This window comes from Drosophila virilis, chromosome 2 (assembly GCF_030788295.1).
Source record: "Drosophila virilis strain 15010-1051.87 chromosome 2, Dvir_AGI_RSII-ME, whole genome shotgun sequence".
Taxonomy (NCBI): Eukaryota; Metazoa; Arthropoda; class Insecta; order Diptera; family Drosophilidae; genus Drosophila; species Drosophila virilis.
This window is the reverse complement of record NC_091544.1, coordinates 15,090,522-15,111,630: the sequence shown is the minus strand read 5'-3', so window position 1 is coordinate 15,111,630 and position 21,109 is coordinate 15,090,522. Positions and strand designations below refer to the sequence as shown.

The window sequence follows — 21,109 nt, the reverse complement described above, 5'->3', positions numbered from 1 at the left end:
TAAGACTCAAACGGATCGGAATTATCTAATACATTGAAATTTTTTAGTTTTCAGAAATTTTGCCCATAATGTTATGGGGGTAGATTAAATTTATTTAATCAAGCTATTGTTTTATATTTAATTATTGCTATAGTTATGTCTATCAAAAGGTTTATTATTTTTATTATTATTATTATTACTATTTTTAGTGGGTATTATTAAAGGTATTATTATTTTTAATCAGGTACAAGCCGAACACATATTCTGTTTCTGCAGCGAACAAGAATAAAGGTTAAATATTTTATAGGAGATTTCCAAACACAAATCAGTATTATTTAACAACACCAATGAAATACTTTCGCAAAATGTAAATAGAAATTAAAACAAATATTTTTTGACGTCAGATGGACATGATAAGTAAGACCCTATATAGACTGAATGTTTCATCTACAAGCAGTGTCTGTCTTAACTTGATGCTGCCAGAAGGTACCATGGGCATCACAACTGACTTCAAATGCTGATTATTGCAACAATATCAACAGCAGCAGCAGAAGTAGCAGCAACAACAACTGAGCTGGGCGAGCTGCTGAATGTGGACTCCTCTGACGTTTATTTGCAGTCAGTCGCATGTGTCGCCACCAGCGGCTGGAGATGATGAGGCACAAAATGTGCCCAGGCGTAGTCAAAACTAAACGGCCTGCCCGTCTGCCTGACTGTACGTCCGTCTGCCTGTCGGTTCGTCTACGACAAAAAGAGAATTAAGATTAAAAAAAAATGTTGAAACAGGCAGACAAATGAGGACGCCGGCGTTGACATGATAGCCGCCTGGGAGCCTTCGAGCGGCTTCTGCCGGCGTCGCTCTGCTGCGGCGCATGTTGCAGACGCTGTCGTCATTGCCGCTGCATGCGTTGCATTTTTACGCCACTTTTTTATTTACGTTTTGTTTTTTTTTTTTTTATATTTTCCTTTTTTTTTTTTTAGCTATATTTAAATACGCTGCGGGTTGCACTGTGTGCGGCTCGTCGGCCGCAGCACTTCATTTGCTTCAAAGCTCATTCATGTTTTGTGTCGAGCCTACGCTGCCAGTCAGCCAGGCAGGCAGCCAGCCAGCCAGCCAGACGGAGCGTCAGCGTCAGAGCTCTAAGCCGAGGTAAACACTCTCCTCGACAGTTGCCCGTCTCGCTTTGGCTCATGTGGCTTGACTGGCAGCTACCTCACCTACTTTCTGCACTTAGACATGCTGCCACGTTGGCAGCGGTGGTGGCGTCCTCGCAAAAAAAAACCTCCCCAACTGCGCCGCCGACGCTGCTGCAGTCGCCTGCTCTGCTGCTGCTGTTGCTGCTGCTGCTCCTGCTGTTGCTGCTGCTCCCTCGCGGCCTGCGTCTGGGCTGTGAGTATCGCTTACAACAAACACTTGCAACGTTTGCAAAGCTTCTGCTCCGCCGCACGGTCGTTGGCCATGGAGGCGGAGGCGCTGACGGCGACGTTAACGTTAACGTTAACGTTACGTTAACGGCGGCCTTCCTGCCTCGAGAAGTTTGCCGAGCTCTCCACTCGGTTGCATTTGCTGCATGTGGCATGCCAGTTGCCAGTACGTTCGCGTGCTTTGCATACTTTGGTTGCGTTTTTTTTATAGAACCGCTGCTGCTGCTGCCGCTGCGCGCGAGATTTTATGTGGGATTTTAGTTTGGTTTATTTTGTCGATTTCGGTTCGCATTGCAATCAACGGTTTGGCCTCGAACCGCGAGCACAGAAACGCGCTTTTTGCCGGCTTGCCAATTGCATGCGGACATATATATTGTGCAGCATTTGTGTGTGGCGCCTCCGATTTCCGCCGGTGTTTGGCCATTTGCGCGCCACTTTTTTTTGCCGGCCATTTATTCGTTGAGGTGTGCAAAGCCAACGCCATAAATCACATGGCATAATTGTGCATGTTGAACCACCATTTGGCTCACAGCTTGGACTCTGGGCAAGCAGACAACAGCAAGGACAACAAGTGGGCTGATTGGCTTCACGCATTAATGCCTTAATGGCCGCTATAAGCCCAACGAACTCCTACAAATTAAGTGTTGAGAAATTTGATCATTTCAATAGCAATCACAATTTAAGGATAAACATAAGCTGCCCAAGGCTAGCACTTAAATTGTGTGAGGATTAGGAAGCACATCAGGAGCTCCAAACAGGATATACATTTAACAAAGCCAATTGATTTCTAACCATAATTGTAAGTATGCAAGTGAAACTGTTTCTAAGCGAAAGGGTAAAAATTTGACGGGGCTTTTCATTTTTGCAAAGTTCTCGGCTAGGTATTGTGTAGTATATTTGATATAGATCAATTATTTGCTTATTTGTTTATAGAAAACTATTAAAATACTTATCTTCAATATATCACTATATTTCGTATAAACATTTATTTGCTTTAGAAAAATTACATATTGACTGTCGTCTTTTAGAATAAACTACATTTTAAATGGTTGACCCGATGCCATGTTGGATACAATAACTAACAACAATAGGGCATAAAGGCGAGTAGTAAGGAGATTGTCTGTAAAGCTATTTCAACAACCTCACCTTGAACCACCTTGTCAATTTATGCGAAACTATAAAAATCAAACTTTACTCTAAAATATAGCTAATCAATCTTGCAATTAGTAAATGGAGTTGTTGAAAATGTCATTCAGCAGTCTGCAAAGCGTATTTTCGTTTACGATGTGACTCAAAGAAGAATATAAAAAGCCACAGGGGCAGAGTATTTTATTGTATTATTCGCTTATATATTTGGATCATATTATTTATATTAATTTGGTTATATTATGTCAAAATTCACATATATATCGGGCGGCGCCAATACAATGATATATGTTAAATAGTATCTTTTGGACTAAGGGCCGAAAAACTGTAAGTCCGCATTTTCAAGACACATTTTGTAAGAAGCGGCTATTCAATATCGGATACGAATTATATGGTAATGAGGGTGAATGTAGAATATAGCATATAAGTATGATGTGAGCACGTTAACCGCAGAAATGTCTGTTGTTGCTTTCAATTTGACAACTCGTCTTGAATTTGCATAACAACGAAACAAGTCTTGGGTTCCTCATATAATTCACAACCTGTAATTATGTGCAAACAAACGCAGCAAATGCAATTTCAATTAAGCAGCGACAACAGTAAAAACAATAATAACAAAAACAAGAGACATGTCAAAGACAAGGCCTGAAAATAAGAAAAAAAGTGAAATCGAATCCGTTAACATCACACGCTTTGTTAAGCAGTCTCTCCTCCCTCAGCGCTCAGGTACAGGAAAGATGGCACTCGAAGCGCTTGTGAGGCTTCCCCAGCCGTAAGCAACCGCAAGTGCGTAGCCTGTCAGAGGCTGCTGTGCCGGTGCTGGTGGTGGTGCACGGTGTCTGGCTGTGTGCTGAGTGCCGTGCAGCGAGTAGCAAGTGCCAAGTGCAGCGTCAGGTGCACTGACATTGACGCGCACGACTGCAGCAGTAGTAGCAGCAGCAGTAGCAGTGGCAGCAGCAGGGGACTTGCCACACAGCCAGCTGTTCTATAGCAAACCTTGAGCCCAAAACAAACTCGTCTGCTTTTTGCTGTGCGCCTGTTACCCAACAGTCGCGTCTGCAAGGGTGTTCCCGAGTTGCATTTCGCCATCTCTCTCGCCTACCTCTCAGTTTTCATTGTGTGCTTTGGCTTTTTTCTCGATTTTTTGTAGAGATTGCATGCTGTGTGTTTTGTCAACATAGTAGCCAGGCAAATCCAGTTACAATTCCAACTCCAACAACAGCTTCAGCTCCAGCTCCAGTTCCAGCTCCTGCATTGTTCGCCTTTTTGTGTGCATTGTTTTCGCTGGCGGTTGGCGGGTGGCAGAGCATTTGTTGCTGCAGTTAATTGAAAATACTAAATTTTCACTGTCTAGACGGCAAATTATATGACAATTGTTAGAGCATGTTTGACTTTCATATTAAAATTAATTACTTGGGCTGGTTTGCATAAAAATGGGCACTGGTTAAATATTAGAGATACGCAAATATATGTACAAATAATTATATCAAAGCTTATGTAGTGCATTATTTTTATGTAAATTAAACTGAAAGATTAAATATGCAAAATATATAAAAGAAAATAGCTGCAATTAAGTATTAAATTTTTGTATAAAATTGGATGACGAGGTAGCTGATTGAAATAATCATTCAGGCTTATTAATAATGTGGTACCAGGTTTAAGTACCAGCATTTGTTCAATGAACTAGGCAGACAGCAATAAAAATAAAATATTCCTATTATTATAATATAAATTATATAATGTATAAATAATATTCCTATGAAGATTAAATGTATATAAATCAGGGCTGCAAACCCAATCTAAATAGTAAATGGTTCGCCTAACGGTTCGAACAACGTGTGCCATTCACCTGGCTTCCACATCTATGATCACCTATTTTGATTAGAAACTTGAATTATTTCGGCTTGTACATTTTTTAATCGATTCAAAGTAGTACATTTTTCTTAATTTTGACTAAGAATATATTGACAGAGTATGTAATTAAATAGGTTAAAGTCGTAGGTATAAGAATTGTAAGTTTTGTTTAGGGATACGATATATGCACAATTCAACTAAAGGATTAAATCTGTACAACTATGAAAAATAGGCGGATTATACATACTTAGTGCAAATAAATAAAAGGCTCGCTGGTAAGAGGTGATGCCATTTAATTTGTTTATAACAGTAATAAATAGCTTTGCGAAATAGCTTCAATAACGATTTTTGGAATATCTAGCGCAAACAATTTATGCAATTATCGTACATCCAAGTTTGTAACTGGGAAACTAATCACACGTTTCATATAAATAATGCCATAATTGCAAATGCATTAAAATTAAGGAAATCTCATAAACATGCAGCTGGGCAGGGCATTGAATAAAATTTACACAATAAGCAATTACAAACGGAAATCGTGCGAAAGCAAAACACCTTTGACAATTGCTTCGCATGAACACACATACTTACACATACACACTGACACACACGCACACACACATACACACACACACATCATTAATTTGGCACTTAATAAACAATGAAATTGAAAATTTAAGACGCTTATCTAACGAGAGTCGTTGGCAAAGTCGTATGTAAATTTTGACATTACAGTCAAGCAAGTAATTACACTGACCGCCCGAGTGCACGAGAAATTTTATGCATTTCCAGTGTGTGTGCGTGTGAGTGTTTGTGTGTGTTTGCTATCTGAATGTGCTGCAGCAAATTCATTAACTGTCGCTCGTTGTTGTTATTGTTGCTGCTGCTGCTACTGCTGTGGTCCTTTTGGCCGGCATCTTGGAAATCAAATTTGTCTGGCAACGTCAGCGTATGGAAAGCATTCAACTACTTCAACATTGACTTTACTGATTTTGCCTTACGCATTTTATTACGTGTTTATTATGCTAACAATGCGAGAAAAGTTTTTGGTTGTGTGCGTGTGTGTGTGTGTGTGTGTTGCTCCAACTGTGGCAGTTGCAAACAGTGGCGTAGTTCTTCAAAGAATGAAAGTTAAACATAAACAAATTCATGTACATAAACATGTGTTAATGAATATGCAAAACAAACTTCTGTAAAGTATGATAAGTGAACTCTGCAGCATTAGTTATCTTTGAGACTATATATTTATATTAAAATCAAGAACCTTCCATCTGTTGGCTATCAATTATTTATGTTCAATTCTTTAAAAATATGATATTTTTAAAATTGTGTGAGAAAGATTATATATATTATATTTAAATTCAAGTGAAAACTTCGAATATTTTAATTTTCTCGATAAAAACTATTTCATACGAGAGCCTAACTTTCTACAAATCATATCTATGTGTAGCAAGTTATGTGAAATTGAAGACGAAATTGAAGACATGTATCATATTCGACAGTTTGTTGCTTTCTGTACTATATTTATCGAACGCAATTATAACTAAAGTTACAGTAGGATGGGCATAAGAGTCACGCATACAAGAGGCATTCCCTAGCAATATTTACGATATAATAATTTACAATCACATATGATATTGCAATTTGGACATTTAATTGCTAAGGGCTGTTTCAAACCCTTTACAAGAAATTTCCAATACGACCCATGACATAGAAATGTGGCACAATATTGTTGATTATGGTATTTGATTGTACATGTTTTGATCAATAAGTCGGAATGGCAAGCTCAAGTGCCTGAATGTGCTCCCAAGTGGCACAAAACAACAAATGAAATATCTTATAAATATGTATGTGCGTGTGGGTGTGTGTATTTGTGTGTGAATAAATCAACACACAGACGATGTCACTGGACCTTTCTACTTAATGACAGCTGCAGCAGCAGGCGCAACCGAAAACTGTAGCCACATCTTTTCATTAGGGCATTGTTTCCTGGGTGAGCGTTAGGTTTAAGTTCGTTATAGCATAGGGCTGAAATCGGAGATGGTTTCTTGATATGTGTGTGTGTGTGTGTCTGCGCACGACTGGCCACCTGAGCTAAGCCAGACGAATGTGTTGTGGAAATGGCTGCAAATATTTCTAGTGGCAACAGCCATTTGCATTTCATTTTTCGACAAGCAAAAATATTTTTCAGGCGCAGGACGAACTGTCTGCCCGGGGCATTATAAATAGTTAGACAACTTCCTTTTGTCTTTTGTCTTTTGGCCAAGTCAAAGTCTACAGCTGCCTGTGATTGTCTCTCTGTGGATGTGTGTGTGCGTGCTTAGTCCATCTGTCATTTTAAGTGGCTTATTCATATGCAAGTGGCTTCCGGGGCTAAACATATTCAAGTGTTTTAGTGGCCCGTGTACATGACCGAGCATTATCATTAAGTGCTTATAGGCTGGCCGAGCAGTCTTTCAATCTCTCAGCCTCTCAGCTGTCAGTTTGTGAACAATGATGGCTATTAACGCAAATTGATATACTACGTATACCTGTCTAGGCCGGCTACTGTGCTGCTTTGACAGCCATTGCATACTTTTGTGGGCGCCGGAAGTGACAGGCATTATTAAGCATACGCACTGTTGCACATTGTAACATAAGTTCGCTTTCATTTTCCATTTTTCACTTTTCGTTCATCCTTGCCACTGTTTCCCTTTGCAGGCGTTGCTATGAAGGCAACGGTCAATAGCAGCAGCAGCAGCGCCGCCAGCAGCAGCAACCAGTTGGAGCCACTGGCGGCCAGCAGCAGCAGCAGTGGCAGCAGCACCAAGCCCCGAGTGCCCAAGGTCTCATTCGCACCGCTGGACATTGCGGCACCATCGGCCGCCACGTGATACGCGAATATGCCGCACCACAATATCGTTTGCGAGTGGCTGCGCACAATTGGGCTGCCGCAGTATGGCGAGAGCTTCCTGGAGAATGGCTACGATGAGCTGGAGATATGCAAGCAAATTGGCGAAATCGATCTGGATGCCATTGGCGTGGACAATCCCACGCACCGCGGCAAGTTACTGAAAAGCGTCCGTGCCCTGCGTGAGAAGGGCGCTGCCATTGTCTATGTGCTCATCAATGATCCGAAGGCGCTCAGCAACAGCAACGAGATACTTGCCTCCGACTGCGATACGCCCATTACCATGAAGGAGCTAGAGGGGGTGATGAAACGGCATCTGGAGGCAGATGGCATACGCCTCACAGCCCATCCATACTCCTCGCCGGTGAGTACTCGCCACCATGAACACCATGGCCACCACCAGCTAGCCCCAGCAAGTACCGGCTTATCTTGGACATTTTATTTACCGCTTGCAATTTGCATGCTCTCCATGGGGGACTTGTTGTCCTGCCTGGTTGTTGTAGTTGCTATTCCAGCAGCGTGTGACAGTCGCCGCTAGTTTGTAATGGTCTCCGTTTGGGGACAGCCAAACTGACAGCGGCCTGGTGTGCGCTCTAATGTGAAATTAACACGATTTTAATTTAGTTAAACCGAGTGGCCAACCGCGTGTCTGGTCTGGCCTGGTGGCCATTGCCCATCGACCGCCCACTGAGAAGCCAGTTGCACACTTTTCGCTGGAAAGTTTATTTTATAATATGTTGGTCTGGTTTAGCCGTGGGAAACGCTTTTAGCCTTGCGTTAATTTTGTTTATTTTAGCGGGTGCTGTTTCTGTGTTGCCTGCCTTGTCATCCCCCCCCCCCCCCCAAATGGTGGCGGCCTTAACAAATTGGGCCATAAACACCACTGGGGAACAGCAGAGCAGCAGAACAGCCGAACAGCAGGGCAACAGTCACCAGGCGGGTTGCAACCCTTTAATGATCTGCCAATACACAAATTTTTGCAATGCTTGCAACATTGCCAAATTGCTGCCACTAGACACGCACGATAAAGCAACGCTGGCAACAATGTGGCCATAATGCAAGAGTTGCAACATGCAAGCGGAAAGAAAAAACAAAATAGTTCTATATATGTTAACAGTGGGCATCGTTTTGTATATATAGATTCATAAAATGGCATGACTTATTATTTACTACTACTTTAATGCTCTTTAAATATGGTAATTCAGATATTACGATTTATGTTAATTTTAAGATATATTATGAATCGGCCGGCCATCGACAGACATTGAAAAAATTCAATTCAACGCTAAATTCGATTTTCTGATAATATGAATGCAGCAATAAAAATCGATAACAAGTTTTTTGGTGAGGAAATCAAAGTCCAAATTTTAAAAGGGCTAATATTTTTTTTGGGAAAAGTTTAAAAACTAAGTCGGAAGTTATAGTAAAACATTTAGTAAACCAGTTAGCCGCATGCGACCCACTGTGCCCGCTATGCATAAAAAATGTGCATTAAAGGAAATATATACTTTTGCGGACATGTTCGCATTGTCACATCTAGTGTGATGAGTTTTGCAAGCGTGTCAAGCGTCAGCCATTGCAAAAGCTCCAATTTCCAAGCTCAGTTGGTAACCCTTTTATCCATAGTTGTCATGCAGTTTTGCGCAGCTTTATGGAAAAAAAAAAAGAAAAAAAACAAACATATAAAAGAAAAAACATGTCACTGGTTCAGGGCCGTGTTTCACATTTCAAGAAATGCGCTGCAAATAAATGTGGAATGAGCGTCGCTGCCGCTTTTGATTTAAAGTTGCATATTTGAGGCGACTGGGTGAATGGGCAAATAGGCGTGGTCGGGGCAGCATATTGAGCACGCATATTGCCTGCTACTTGTCGCTGTTTTGTTATGCAGGCGCGTCACATGGCTGACACGCCTAGCACTTGCCACAAGTGCCAAACTGTGCAGTTTTGATGATGAAGCACGAAACGCAGAGTCTCTTGTGGCGTGTTTGGTTGCAACTTTGACATAGGCGGCCATCCAGCAGCTGCCTTGCATTTTAATTAGCAATTGCGTTGTTGAAATTGTTTTTTTTTTTTTTTGCAGGCACTTAACATAGTTTGCCTGTTCAAATGTAGACAAATATTTACAGTTGTTTTGGCAACATTTTGTGCGGACCACGCGGCGAATGCGCAATATCACGTTCCGACCGCAAATTGAAATGCAACTTAAATGCGGCAATAAAATTATATGAAATGGAAATTCAGTCAAGTAAAAATATATATGTATATCTATTGTACGTGCGTGTGTGTGTGTGTGTGTGTGTGTGAGTGTGTGCGTGTGTTGGCCTGACAGGTGTCTGCGCTCGTGCGAGACTACAAAGAGTTGGAGGGGGTCGGTAGGCAGAGGCTAGACTTGTTAGCTTCTGGGGTGCTTTCCTCTGTCTGGGGCATGTTGATGCGCGCAACTTCAACTAATTGCACTTTGCGCTGATGAGGCAGACACAAGTGTGTGCATGTGTGTCCCAGTCTGTGCGTGTGTGCGTGTGTGTATCACTGACTGACTGGCAGTTGCAGACAAGTTGCATTTCAGCACAAATGTTTGCATGGCTGCGACTCTAAATGAATTTGCCTGGCAGCCACAGTAGCAGACAGACATACGATACACACACACAGAGACATTCAGAATGCCTTGAGAGGATGCACTGATGCTTCAGTGGACGCTTTGAATGTCAAGCAGGACACATTTAAGTGGCAGACTTACGCTAATTACCGGAAGATATTAACACTTGTGTTTCTGGGCCACAAAGTGCCTCAGCATTTGACCCTGGTCAACATCTTGGGAGATTATATTGCGGCTGGGATTCAATTGAAATAAGCATTTAAATCTAACGTGGGAAATGGGAGCAAAATTAACATATATATATATATATAATTGAATATATAATGTCAATTTCGCCCGGACAAAGCCGGGTAATTCCTGTTAGCTTAAATATATTATAAAAAAATTCTATGCAGTCTTTAACTTTTCCTCTGGCTCTTCCTCCCTCAGGAGGGCAAACGCGGCTACTTGGAAGGCCTGGCCGCGCATTATAGCAAACAGATTAATATGCCCTACGATGATGTCCTGGATGCCATTGAGCAGGTTCGTCTGTCGAAGTGGAAGGAACGACATGTGCGCATCTCGACGGGGCATACGTTAACTCGTCGCAACGCTGGCGCTGGCAGTAGCAGCAGTGGGAGCAGCGGCGGGGGCTGCGGACTGGTTGGCTCCTCTGTGCTGCCCACCAGTCACAGCCAGCCGCTTTATGTGCCCGGCAAGTATTTGGTAAGCGAAGTGCACATTGACTTTTTACGGCTCACTGTTTTTACGACTCGAGCTAATCAGGCCACACGAGCCGCCTGGCGAATGGGTTCTAATTCATTTCGTTTATTATGCATGTGCAGCCATCGAGCTGCCTGTCGAATCGCGAGGAGAACGAGATCTATAGCTATACCCAGAACGATTTGGCCAATCGCATGGCCCGCAATGCCATCGACTCCAAGTCAGCGCTCAATTTGAATGGAATGCAGCATAGCTATCCCGGGGCGCGCACCAATTTCTTTTACGATTTTTCGGCAACAGGTAAGGGCATCTAACTGGTAGGGGTTTTTCAGGTGGGGTAAATCTCCTACCCCAAACATTTTTGGATGCGCTGCATGTGGCTTGCCACTTTGTCGGCTGTTTGACTTTTTATGGCTTTTAATTCAATTAAATTGGCTTGCGCAGTCCTCGTTCTCAGTAGATTTGTGTACCTATATGTTTAGTGTACAGACTGTTTGATTGTGGCTTTTAATATCGGTTTGATTTCTTTTTGCCTTTTTAAGAGGGGCGCAACAAGAACAAACAGCGACGCACGGTCTTTGCGCGCTTCCTGCAGGGCCTGCGGCAAAGCGGAGACGAGCTCAATGCCAACGAGGGCATGCAACTAAAGGTGAGTGGGAAGGTAAGAGTGTGGGTGGCTGAAATGCTTTAAGTAGTTATTAACTGGAAATTACACAATATTATGTACAACATGTGAAAAAGTAGAAAGTAAGAGTATTATATTGGTAGAGTGATTTTTAATATTACAGGATATTTCAGTGGTACAAAGTTTTTAATTGCTTCGTAACTCTTAAAGTTTCTTTTATTGTTACCCAAAATACAATTGCAAATGTGTTTTTGATACAGGTATTTCATTGGAAAAAGTCCTTTCATCAGAAAATATTTTTTTTTTACTTAGTTCATAATTTGTATGGTTGTGTAAATAAGAGCAAAGAAGTTAATTTTGCAAGTGTACTCATTGGTACTTGCACATTAGTTTAAGAAAGGGTTATTTCTTAATAACTTTTAGAGATTAATCAAGATAAGTTTTCGATTTATTGGTACAGGCTTAATTGGTGTAAATATATATTTCAGGCGGAGGGTATAAATATGTGACGTATCTTACTATATTGAATATCTTACTTAAGTTTTATATCCTTGCAGATGGTATTATACTTTTGTCTATAAAAATGGGTAACGCATAGTAGGATACATCTCCGACCCAATAAAGTATATATATTCTGGATCAGTATTAACAGCCGAGTCGATATAGCCATGTCCGTCTGTCCGTCTGTCCGTCGGTCTGTTTTTATGAGAACTAGTCTCTCAGTTTTATAGCTATTGTCATGAAACTTTGCAGGAATCCCTCTCTATGTTGCATGCAGTACATATGTCGGAACCAATATCATATATGTCATATTGCTGTCATAGGAACGATCGGTCGACAAATTAGGTTTTTGTATGAAAACTGCTTTGTTTCCCTGTGTTTCTTTTTTAGATATGGGCAAAGCACTATGAGTATTATGAAAGGGTTGGGTCTGGAAGGGTATTAAATCTTTGGCGTGCCGAAGATGGCCCTTCTTTTTCGTTTGATTTGTTTGTTATATTTACATATATACCGTAAATTATGCATATTAAGCTGCTTTTTAATGTACTTCAAAGCATTTCCTGCCGACAGCCAAGGCCAAAAACTTTTTGATCGCTTTGTTTAATGTCTAAATTTTGCAGACAAACTTTTGACCTCGGGGGTCGCCTCCCGTGTGCTACTTATAAAATTAAATTAAAATATAAAAACCGCGTAAGCCCACAAATAACAACAACAATAAGAGCCACTGCAAAGTTGACAGAGAAAAAGAGAGCAGGAGAGCGTGAGTGGGGGAGAGCGAGATGGAGATGGGGACCGAGATGCAAACAAAGAGAAAAAACTTATCAGGACTAAGCCGATAAAAGGCAATTACCGTTAATTGCGTTGCCTTGTGCGAAGTGCGGTGCACGAGATGACAAAACAGAATTGTAAGAGGGCAAAAGAGCATGGCTTGGGAGAGTGGGAGGGGCAGAGAGAGAGGGAGAGATGGCAAGGGAGGTGCAGCACGGACATGTGCTGCATGCAAATAGCAGACCGACAACGACCAAAGAGATATGAACTGTGCAGGTGCGAGCTGCAAGGATGGGCTCGTGGCAGGAACAGGAACAGGCAAAGGATTTGTCCGGTCGAGCTCTACGGCTTGCAATTCTTGGGGATTGGCATTATTGGGTTGGGTGCGCAGGGTCACCCACTCATTTGCACCTTTGCGCGTTGGCTTTTTGCGGTTGGCATCCGGTGATTCCCAGAACACGAATGTCCTTTCTTTTTGGTTATTTTTCTTTTTTTTTTTTCAAACATTCAACGACAACGTCGCATTTGTTTTTATTATTTCAGGCGTGCCAAAAAGTGTTTTTGCTTTGCGAGTCTCTTTTTTGTGCTCCTGCGAGAGTTTATAACTTTTCGTGTTTTACGGTTGTTGTCCGGCGTTTCTTTGCCGTATTTGTGTTGCTGCCTTTTGTTGTTGTTGTTGTTGTTCTTTTTTATGTGACTTTTTTTGTGTGTTGCTGTTCATTTAATATTTAAGCGCAATTTGCTGTCGCCCAGCGCAACAGACTCCGACTCCGAGTTCCCAGCTCTTTGTGGTCAATTTTGAAAATGACTTGGGCTAAGCACTGGCGACAATTGTGGCCCGCCAACTTGTTGTGTGTGTGTATGTGTATTGTCCTTTGGCACTCATTACCTTATTTATACCATGAACCGGGGTACCGGCAACATCTGCCGGCCATGGTTAGCCAGCAACAAGAGGTCACAGACGCGTATGTATAATTCTAAACTTGGCTACGCTCTCATTATGCGGTCTGTTGCGGAAATGTTGCTTTAGGGAAATTCTCTGTTTGGCCTTTCATTATTTTTCGTTGGCCGACGCTTTTCATTTGACATTTTCATTTGTCTGTCTGTCTGTATGTGTGTGTGTGTGTGTGTTTGTGTGCGTCTCTTTTATTGTGGTTTTTGTTGTGAGGTGTCGATTTGTTTTATGCCGTCTGGCTGGCAAAGTCCTGGACTGCTTAGGTTAATGAAGTAATCATGGGCAAAAAATACTTATTTATTCCATGAATTTATGTTTGCATTTAACAGACCAACGAGCGCTTGAAAAGCTGCGGCACCATGAAAAGATCCGAGCCCCCGCAGGACTTTGAGAAGACCATACAGCGAGTAAATATGCCAATGCCCATAACTGACTAATCAATTCCTTCTTCCTTTGCCATTTGCATCTAATTATTTTGTTTTTTAATTTCCACACAGCTTAAGACGCAGAAAGCTGCGCAAAAGAAACCAGCCAGCGCACCCATGGATATTGCCCTGCACGAACGCAACAAGGAGGTGGCCCACAGTCTGGCCACAGAGATGCCATTGAATAATTATACAAAGCATCCCTAGGACACGGCCATCAGCATCGATGCTGCATAAGATTTACATATTTAAGAGGCATGCATTCCATATAATATGCACTCAAAATGAAGCTAGTTAGTCGGGTTCGGGTGATACACAAATTAAGCGAGCAATACGAATTTTAACATAAACATAGTTTGTAGTGCAGTGTAAAGGTGATATTGAACAGTATAAGAGCTAATTAATATAATATGATAGACAGCAATAACTGCAAACAATTGAAGCCATTACAATAATTACAATTCAATAGATATAAAAACCTACGGCCAGTTGATCTACAGGAAACTTTTTGTTTAACATATGCATCTAAAAGATTTTGTTATATTTATTTTGGGTGTACACACTTGAGCCAAACTAAAAGCATCCACAAGTCAATCAAAACTTCTTCGAACATGCCAGGGCAAACCATATGCCATACTCGATATTCAAACAGCTTTAGACGGCGAAATAACTAGCGGCAAATGCATCAGCAACTTGGCGAGGAATGTTGACAAAGCGCGAAATTCCAACAAGCTTAACGCTGAATCAACACGACCACACACGCACACAAACATACACAGACACACACGCATGCATACACAGCAAACTTGCGCCAACCGCAGACGCTGTATAGACAATCCAGCAACTGCTGCTGGTTGAGGTCCTGCCTGGACCTGGCCTGGGTTGTGCCGGTTTGGTACGCCTCGGCCTGGTTTGGGTTTGGGCACTCGTATTTCCGTTTCCGCACTGGAGTGCATCGATTTTGGTCTTTGGTTTGATTGGGTGGGCGGATTTGTGCAGCAGTTGTTGCCGTTGGCTTTTTTGCATTTTAATTGCATGTCGCGCTGGAAAGTATGCAACGAAGTTGACACTGGCCAGGACCTGGCTTGGCTGCTGGCCTGTCCAATGGACTCTCTCTTTCTCTCATTTGCATTTTGCAATGAAAGCGGCGCAAAGCATTTGAAATTTGAAATCGCTTATAATTTTATTTGCATTTTGGCCAAAAGGCACAAAAATACTCGGATAAGAGCGCACACGCTGTTGTCCTTGCAATTCGCGCACTCACAAATGCCAGTTCCTGTGGCTGGCTGGCGACTGCATTTATTATTAAATGTCCGCTGGCGCCTTATGGAGCTGCCAAAATTGAAACATTTAGCGGCTACGTGAGTGCAAAACAGAGCACTAGACAACTATTGTCATTTAATGCGACTTGCGTGCTTGCGTTCTCGCATCCGTTTCCGGTTTGTTGGCAGCCCTCGCCGTGATTAGCCAAAGTACTTTGCTGGCAGCCAAAAATGCTGTCGAGTTAAAGATATTAGCAGCGTGTTCTGCCCATCGATTTCACCTCAACTTCGCCAATATGTTGTGTTTATTAACACTTTGATCGCACATTAATTTCAATTGTTGCATTTCAGTCGTGGAAAGTGATGTGCATAACGTGCTCAATTATCCTGGACTTATACTCGATTGCGAATCGCATGTTTTATGCAGATTTTTTTAAAATATATTTTATTTGCTTTTAATTTTTGTTAACGAGCAATTAAGCCTGCTGCTTTCCCATGCAGGCCGCGTTTGCCTTTTATCATTTTATCATTGAAATTTAATTAAATGCAATGAAAACTCATTCGTAAAATCAACCAGCCATAGTGAAATAGTATAGAGACAAACAAAATGCAAACAGTGAAAAAAAGGTGAAATTAAATATAGGCAATATAGGCAGTCATGTATTAAATTGTGCGCCATTTTAAGAAGCATATACAATACATACAGTACAGTACCGTTACATACATATAATTGTTTGACTAAATACACACACACACACACACACATACATAGACTATGTATGTGTATGGAATACAATGTGCAGACAACAGCAAACGCAGTTTTACAATAATAGCAATAAAACGAAACAGTTTTTATATAAGTTTTTCAATTTGTTGCAGGCTCATTTTTAATTTCTCATAGACATTAAGTATACGCAACAGCAGACAAAATAAAATAAAATATAGTTATAGTCACATTTTAGTCGCATTTTCACAGCAACTGGAAATATCTTTGTTAACATATATTTAATACACATAATCATATGCTAAGTGCCAGCTGAAATAATGAATGTGACATCGATAAAATTTAAGTCATAATAAAATATAAATAACACTTTATAAGCATAAATCTATATATATACACATGCGTAGTTTAGAGTACATTAAATATCAGAATTACAAATATACAACACAATTCGTTAATATATTTAAGTAAATAATAATTTGGTCAAGCAAATGGCCGTATTCACAATTGGCCAGAACCAAGCAATTGGCTCAAAAACCAATTTTCAAATGGCCATCAGAGTTTGCCGAGCAATTGAGATAAAAAATCAATATATGAAGAGACGGAAAATACAAAAATTTTTATATATACATATATGTATGTATGAATGTATATTTATTGGTTGCGCATAAATATTGATGAGATACAAATATATTTATATATATTTACAATTAATAGTGCTAGAGTTGAAAAACTGAAATATATATACAAATGCAGATGCACACATGCATATTTCAATTTACATATTTAAGTGTTCAAGCAAAATGCCAAAATGCATTTCAAATGCGTGGCTGAAGCAAAAAAGATGTTTGCGCAATGAATAACAAATATTTATGAATGTAAGCGAATAAATATAAATACGTTGTTTAAAAAAAAAACTGACACACATGCGAGCAGGTATATATATATATATACATATATATATATATATATATATATACACAAATAATCCATATATACACACATATATATGTGTTTTGAATAAACATTTAGGATACATCTGACAAATGCTACGTGTATTTAATATATGTTTGTATGCCAGTTGGCTTATGGCAGCGGGCATTTAGTAATAAAAATTATAGAAAATTGGCATGTATCATGATGCACTTTTGCAGCAAATTGAATCAAAATTATGTTTAAATGCGTATTTAAATGAATAAAGTGTTTTCCAATTGTAAAAAGTGTTTAAGTTGAGCTTTAACCTGTCATTAATATGTTTGAATATTAAATATTTGTATTCTATGTCTTACAGTTCTTCTTAGTCTCGTCTTATTAAAAGGGCTTTTTGCTGATTATCTTTGAATTTTTGCAGAAATATTTATTTAAGTTATTTAGAATTAATTTTTTTAATAAGCACACAAATACAGATTTTCGTTTCGCACGTTTTTATGTATTTTGCTTATTTTTCCGGAATTCAATAAATATTTGAGGCATTTATATTTTGTGTTAAGCTTAAATATTTAAATTGTTGCATATAATTCCAATACTATTTCTTTTACATACGTTTCTATGGGCAAAGCATTTTGGTTTAATCACTTGGCCAGAGGGTGTTTTTTGTTTGTTTTTTATTTGTTGAAATATCAAAATTTACAGAAATGCAAAAATAAGCAGACCGTCTCAAATATCATCTAGCAGGCTGCTCCATTAAAACTAATGAAAGCAATTTGTAAAAATAGCAGAGAAAGGGTAGAAATAAATGGAATGCACCTGCACAGTGTATTGCTGGCAAATATGCAGAGCTCACACAGTTCGAACATGTCATTGTAAGTTCAAGTGTAGCCAGAACATCAACATCAAAAGCAGCAGCAGCAGCAGCAGCAGTAGCAGCACCTGGCCAAGAAGCAGGAGCGGCAGCAGCAGCAGAAGCAGTAGACACTGGAGCTGGCAGGCCCACAGCTGACTCTGGCTGATGTTTGGCATTGCATTGGCTGCTGCTGCTGTTGCTGATGACTGTGATGGGCACAAAAGCCAACACCTCATGAAAAATGCATGGACTCTCATATGTTCTATGGCTTGTTGAATTTCGTTGCTGTTGTAGTTCAAGTTGTAGTCAAAGGCGCAGTGGAAGCCTGTTAAATTAATAAAGGATATCAGTGCAGGCACCAACCGGCTTTAGTCGCGTTCAGCATGACAGAAATTTTGTATGCGACCAAAAGTTGAGGTTTGTTTTTCAACAGCTGCGCAGGAGACAACGGTCGGTCTGGGCGCCTGTCAAATCTGGCTGGCGGCCCCTGTCCCGGCTTGGCTTTACTCGGTTATAATATATTAAATTGTCTTTACATTGTTTTTGCTTTATTTTTTAAGCTTTGTTTGATTTTATGCGCCCAAACAGCGCGCATTTGTTTAACGAACTGTGTATTTTCTTTTGGCTTAGCAGTTGCTGTTTGTGTGTGTGTGCGCCTTAGCTCATGTGTGTGGCAAAAGGGTTTTCGTATATTTTTTTTACGATAGATTTTAATTTCCGTTTGCATTTTGCACGTTTTTCATAATTCATGCGCTCAAGCAGCGAGATTGATGAGGTCCTTTACCGTAGGTTTGGGGCTGAAACTGGCTTAGCCCCCAGTCAAAGCATACATACACACACACACAAACACACTCACACACATACGCGGACATTCGCACACCCGCTCTCTTACAGGGAATAATCGTGCGGAAATGCCAGGCACACTAAGCTGACCTGGGCCAGTCGCCTGAGTATTACTTATATATATAATTAAGTTTTACACGTTAGGTTACTATAAAAAAATATATTTCAATTTATTATTTTCACTTAACGGCTACTTTTGTTGAGTACATTCAGATTTGCTTCCCGAATATGAACTGATTTATCTAACTGTTGCGGTCGCTTAGCAAACTTCGCTTTGAGAGAGTTTGAGTCAAAATTGAGTGAAGTTTGAGCTGCGTCAGCAATTATGCGTGGGATAGTACTCTGATGGGAACATTGACAGTGGCGTGATATTTAGGGTGAATTGTTTATGTCTACCAAAGGGGGACAGTTTGATCTTGACCAATGTCGATGTTATCACCAGGCTCTTTGTTTACAATATTAGAAATGTTTATAATTGTGCTTATGCTTATGTGCTAAGTTATGTTAAAGGGTGGGTGCGACTATGGATATGTCACTCCCCCAACCATTAGAAAAGTGCCTGTCCTCAGGTGTTTAAGTTTGGATATAGTGTAACATTTTCTTCTTTTAGAATTGGTATATCTCCTATTATTGTAGGTGTTTCTTCTACTTTGGGTTTTTTATATTTTATAATTAATTTCTTAGGTATGCTTTTGAACTTATATGTCAAATACAGTGTTAAACTTATTAATATGATTACAAATATGGTTATTGTAATTATCTGGAATACATTGTTAAATTTTGTATGTGCATTTATAATTTGTTTCGTTTGTACAAACGAAAGTGGTTCTAATTTTATAACATCATTGCTTACGTAAATGCTTTGAGTATAATCTAACATATTGTTTGAAATTGAAATTTCATTAATTTGCAATGAACAATTAAAGATTTTTATTATATTGTTTCCTTCTATTGTTATTTCGTTATTTATACAATTATGGTTTAATATAGTTTTTGGTAAATTCCAAGTTAAAATTATATTTGGTTCTATGTAGTTGATTTGAAAATTTTGCAAAATTTTAGTATAACTACATTCTGATGTTATTTGGTTTAAAATTCCTGTTAAACATTCATTATTAATTAATTTTTTTGTTTCTCTGCTATAAACTTTTTTATCTTGGGTAAAATATTTTTCATGAGCTATTTCTGTCAAAATATTATTATTTTCATCCGGGTATGGAATTATTTCGAATACCGGGCTTTTTATTATTTCTCGAGGAATATGGGATATTATCAGTATTTCGTTTGTATCTGATTTAAACCAAGTGGAAGTTTTTGTATTCAACAATTTCTCAGAATTAACATGCAACAAATAGTCATGTTTTAGTAATTTTGGGTTAAAAATTCCTAATCTTGTGAGCTGCATTCCCATCTCAATGTCTTCTATATATTCTGTAAAGTGTTGTAAGTTAAATATAAGGATATCTAATTTCTTTCCTTTTTGTTTCTCTTGATCTAGTTCGTTCATGATTTCTATTCCTTTGTTTATAGCTTCTATTATGTAATTTAATTCGTTAACCTGAACGCTGTTTTCTGCTAAGTTGCTTATTTTTTGTTCAATTTCTGCTTTGTCTTCTTGATTTAATGTTCCAAATAAGTATTTATATGCTGTTCCTACTATGTTAACTAAACCTCTTTTGCTACGTTTGGCTATTTTTAAGCCGTTTATTTCTCTGTTTAATTTTTCTACTAGGTATTCGATTTGTATAAGGTTATTGAATTCTTTACTTTGTTCAATTAAATTGTTAAAAGTTTCTTCGGTTTTTGTTGAGGTTATTTATTAGTTTTTCTTTATTAGCTTGAGTGTCATACTCTGGTGTACCTGCATATATGAATATGTCCGCTGGTGTTCTGTTAGTCGTTTTGTGCTTTGTTTTATGATTGTACGTGTAGAGTATAGTTTCAAATTTTGTAAGTTTATTTTCGACGTCTGAGTCGCTGTTAATGATTCTTAGTTTTTCGTTAACTGTCTTATGAAATCGTTCTACGTCGGATATACCGTTTTTACTAGTGGTTATATTAATATTTACTGCTTCTGATTTTAGCCATAATTGTAAAGCTGTGCACATAAAAGCTGAGTCTTTGTCTGCCTTTATTTCGATGGGTTTACCCATTTGGTTGAACACTTGTAATATAGCTCGTTTGGTTTCTAGCCAGTCTCTACTTTTTATTTCTATTAATGATGCAAATTTTGAATAGATATCAATGCAAGATAAAAATTGTTTATCTCCTACTATGTAAAAATCCATTACATATTTTTCTCGGATATTAGCGATTTCCGGAGTTATTTCGAAAGTTAATTTTGTATCTCTGTGTTCTGTTTTTGCGATGTTGCAAATCTCACATTCATTTATTAGATTTTGAATTAGATTTTGATAATCTGGGAAATAGTGGGTTTCTTTGAACCAATTGATAGTTTTTTCAATTCCTGGATGTAATAATTCTTTGTGCTTTTTTAATATTAATTCTTTGAATTCTGCGTATGTTTGAAGGTCTATTAATTTTGTACTAGTTTTCATTGCCTTTGTTGAATTATTCGGACTTATTATTTCTAAGTAGGCTTCTTGAAAAATTGGAAAATCTGCTTCGTTG

The 21,109-nt window shown here is 39.3% G+C and overlaps 1 protein-coding gene across 1 annotated transcript; it reads left to right on the top strand.

Annotated features, from left to right (window-relative positions):
• The first annotated feature begins 1,585 nt into the window (after window positions 1-1,585).
• On the top strand, window positions 1,586-17,081 carry LOC6630725 (uncharacterized). The gene is made up of 7 exons (XM_032437467.2): window positions 1,586-2,203; window positions 7,105-7,658; window positions 10,320-10,595; window positions 10,715-10,892; window positions 11,135-11,241; window positions 13,771-13,848; window positions 13,939-17,081. The coding sequence occupies exons 2-7, from the start codon at window positions 7,287-7,289 to the stop codon at window positions 14,071-14,073; spliced, it is 1,146 nt and encodes a 381-aa protein (XP_032293358.1). The 5' UTR covers window positions 1,586-2,203; window positions 7,105-7,286; the 3' UTR covers window positions 14,074-17,081.
• The last annotated feature ends 4,028 nt before the right edge of the window (window positions 17,082-21,109 follow it).

Coding starts and splice junctions, on each gene's coding strand:
- LOC6630725 (XM_032437467.2), top strand. CDS start 7,287: ATGCCGCACCACAATATCGTTTGCGAGTGGCTGCGCACAATTGGGCTG. Junction 10,893..11,134: donor TTACGATTTTTCGGCAACAG/GTAAGGGCATCT, acceptor TGCCTTTTTAAG/AGGGGCGCAACAAGAACAAA. Junction 11,242..13,770: donor ACGAGGGCATGCAACTAAAG/GTGAGTGGGAAG, acceptor TGCATTTAACAG/ACCAACGAGCGCTTGAAAAG.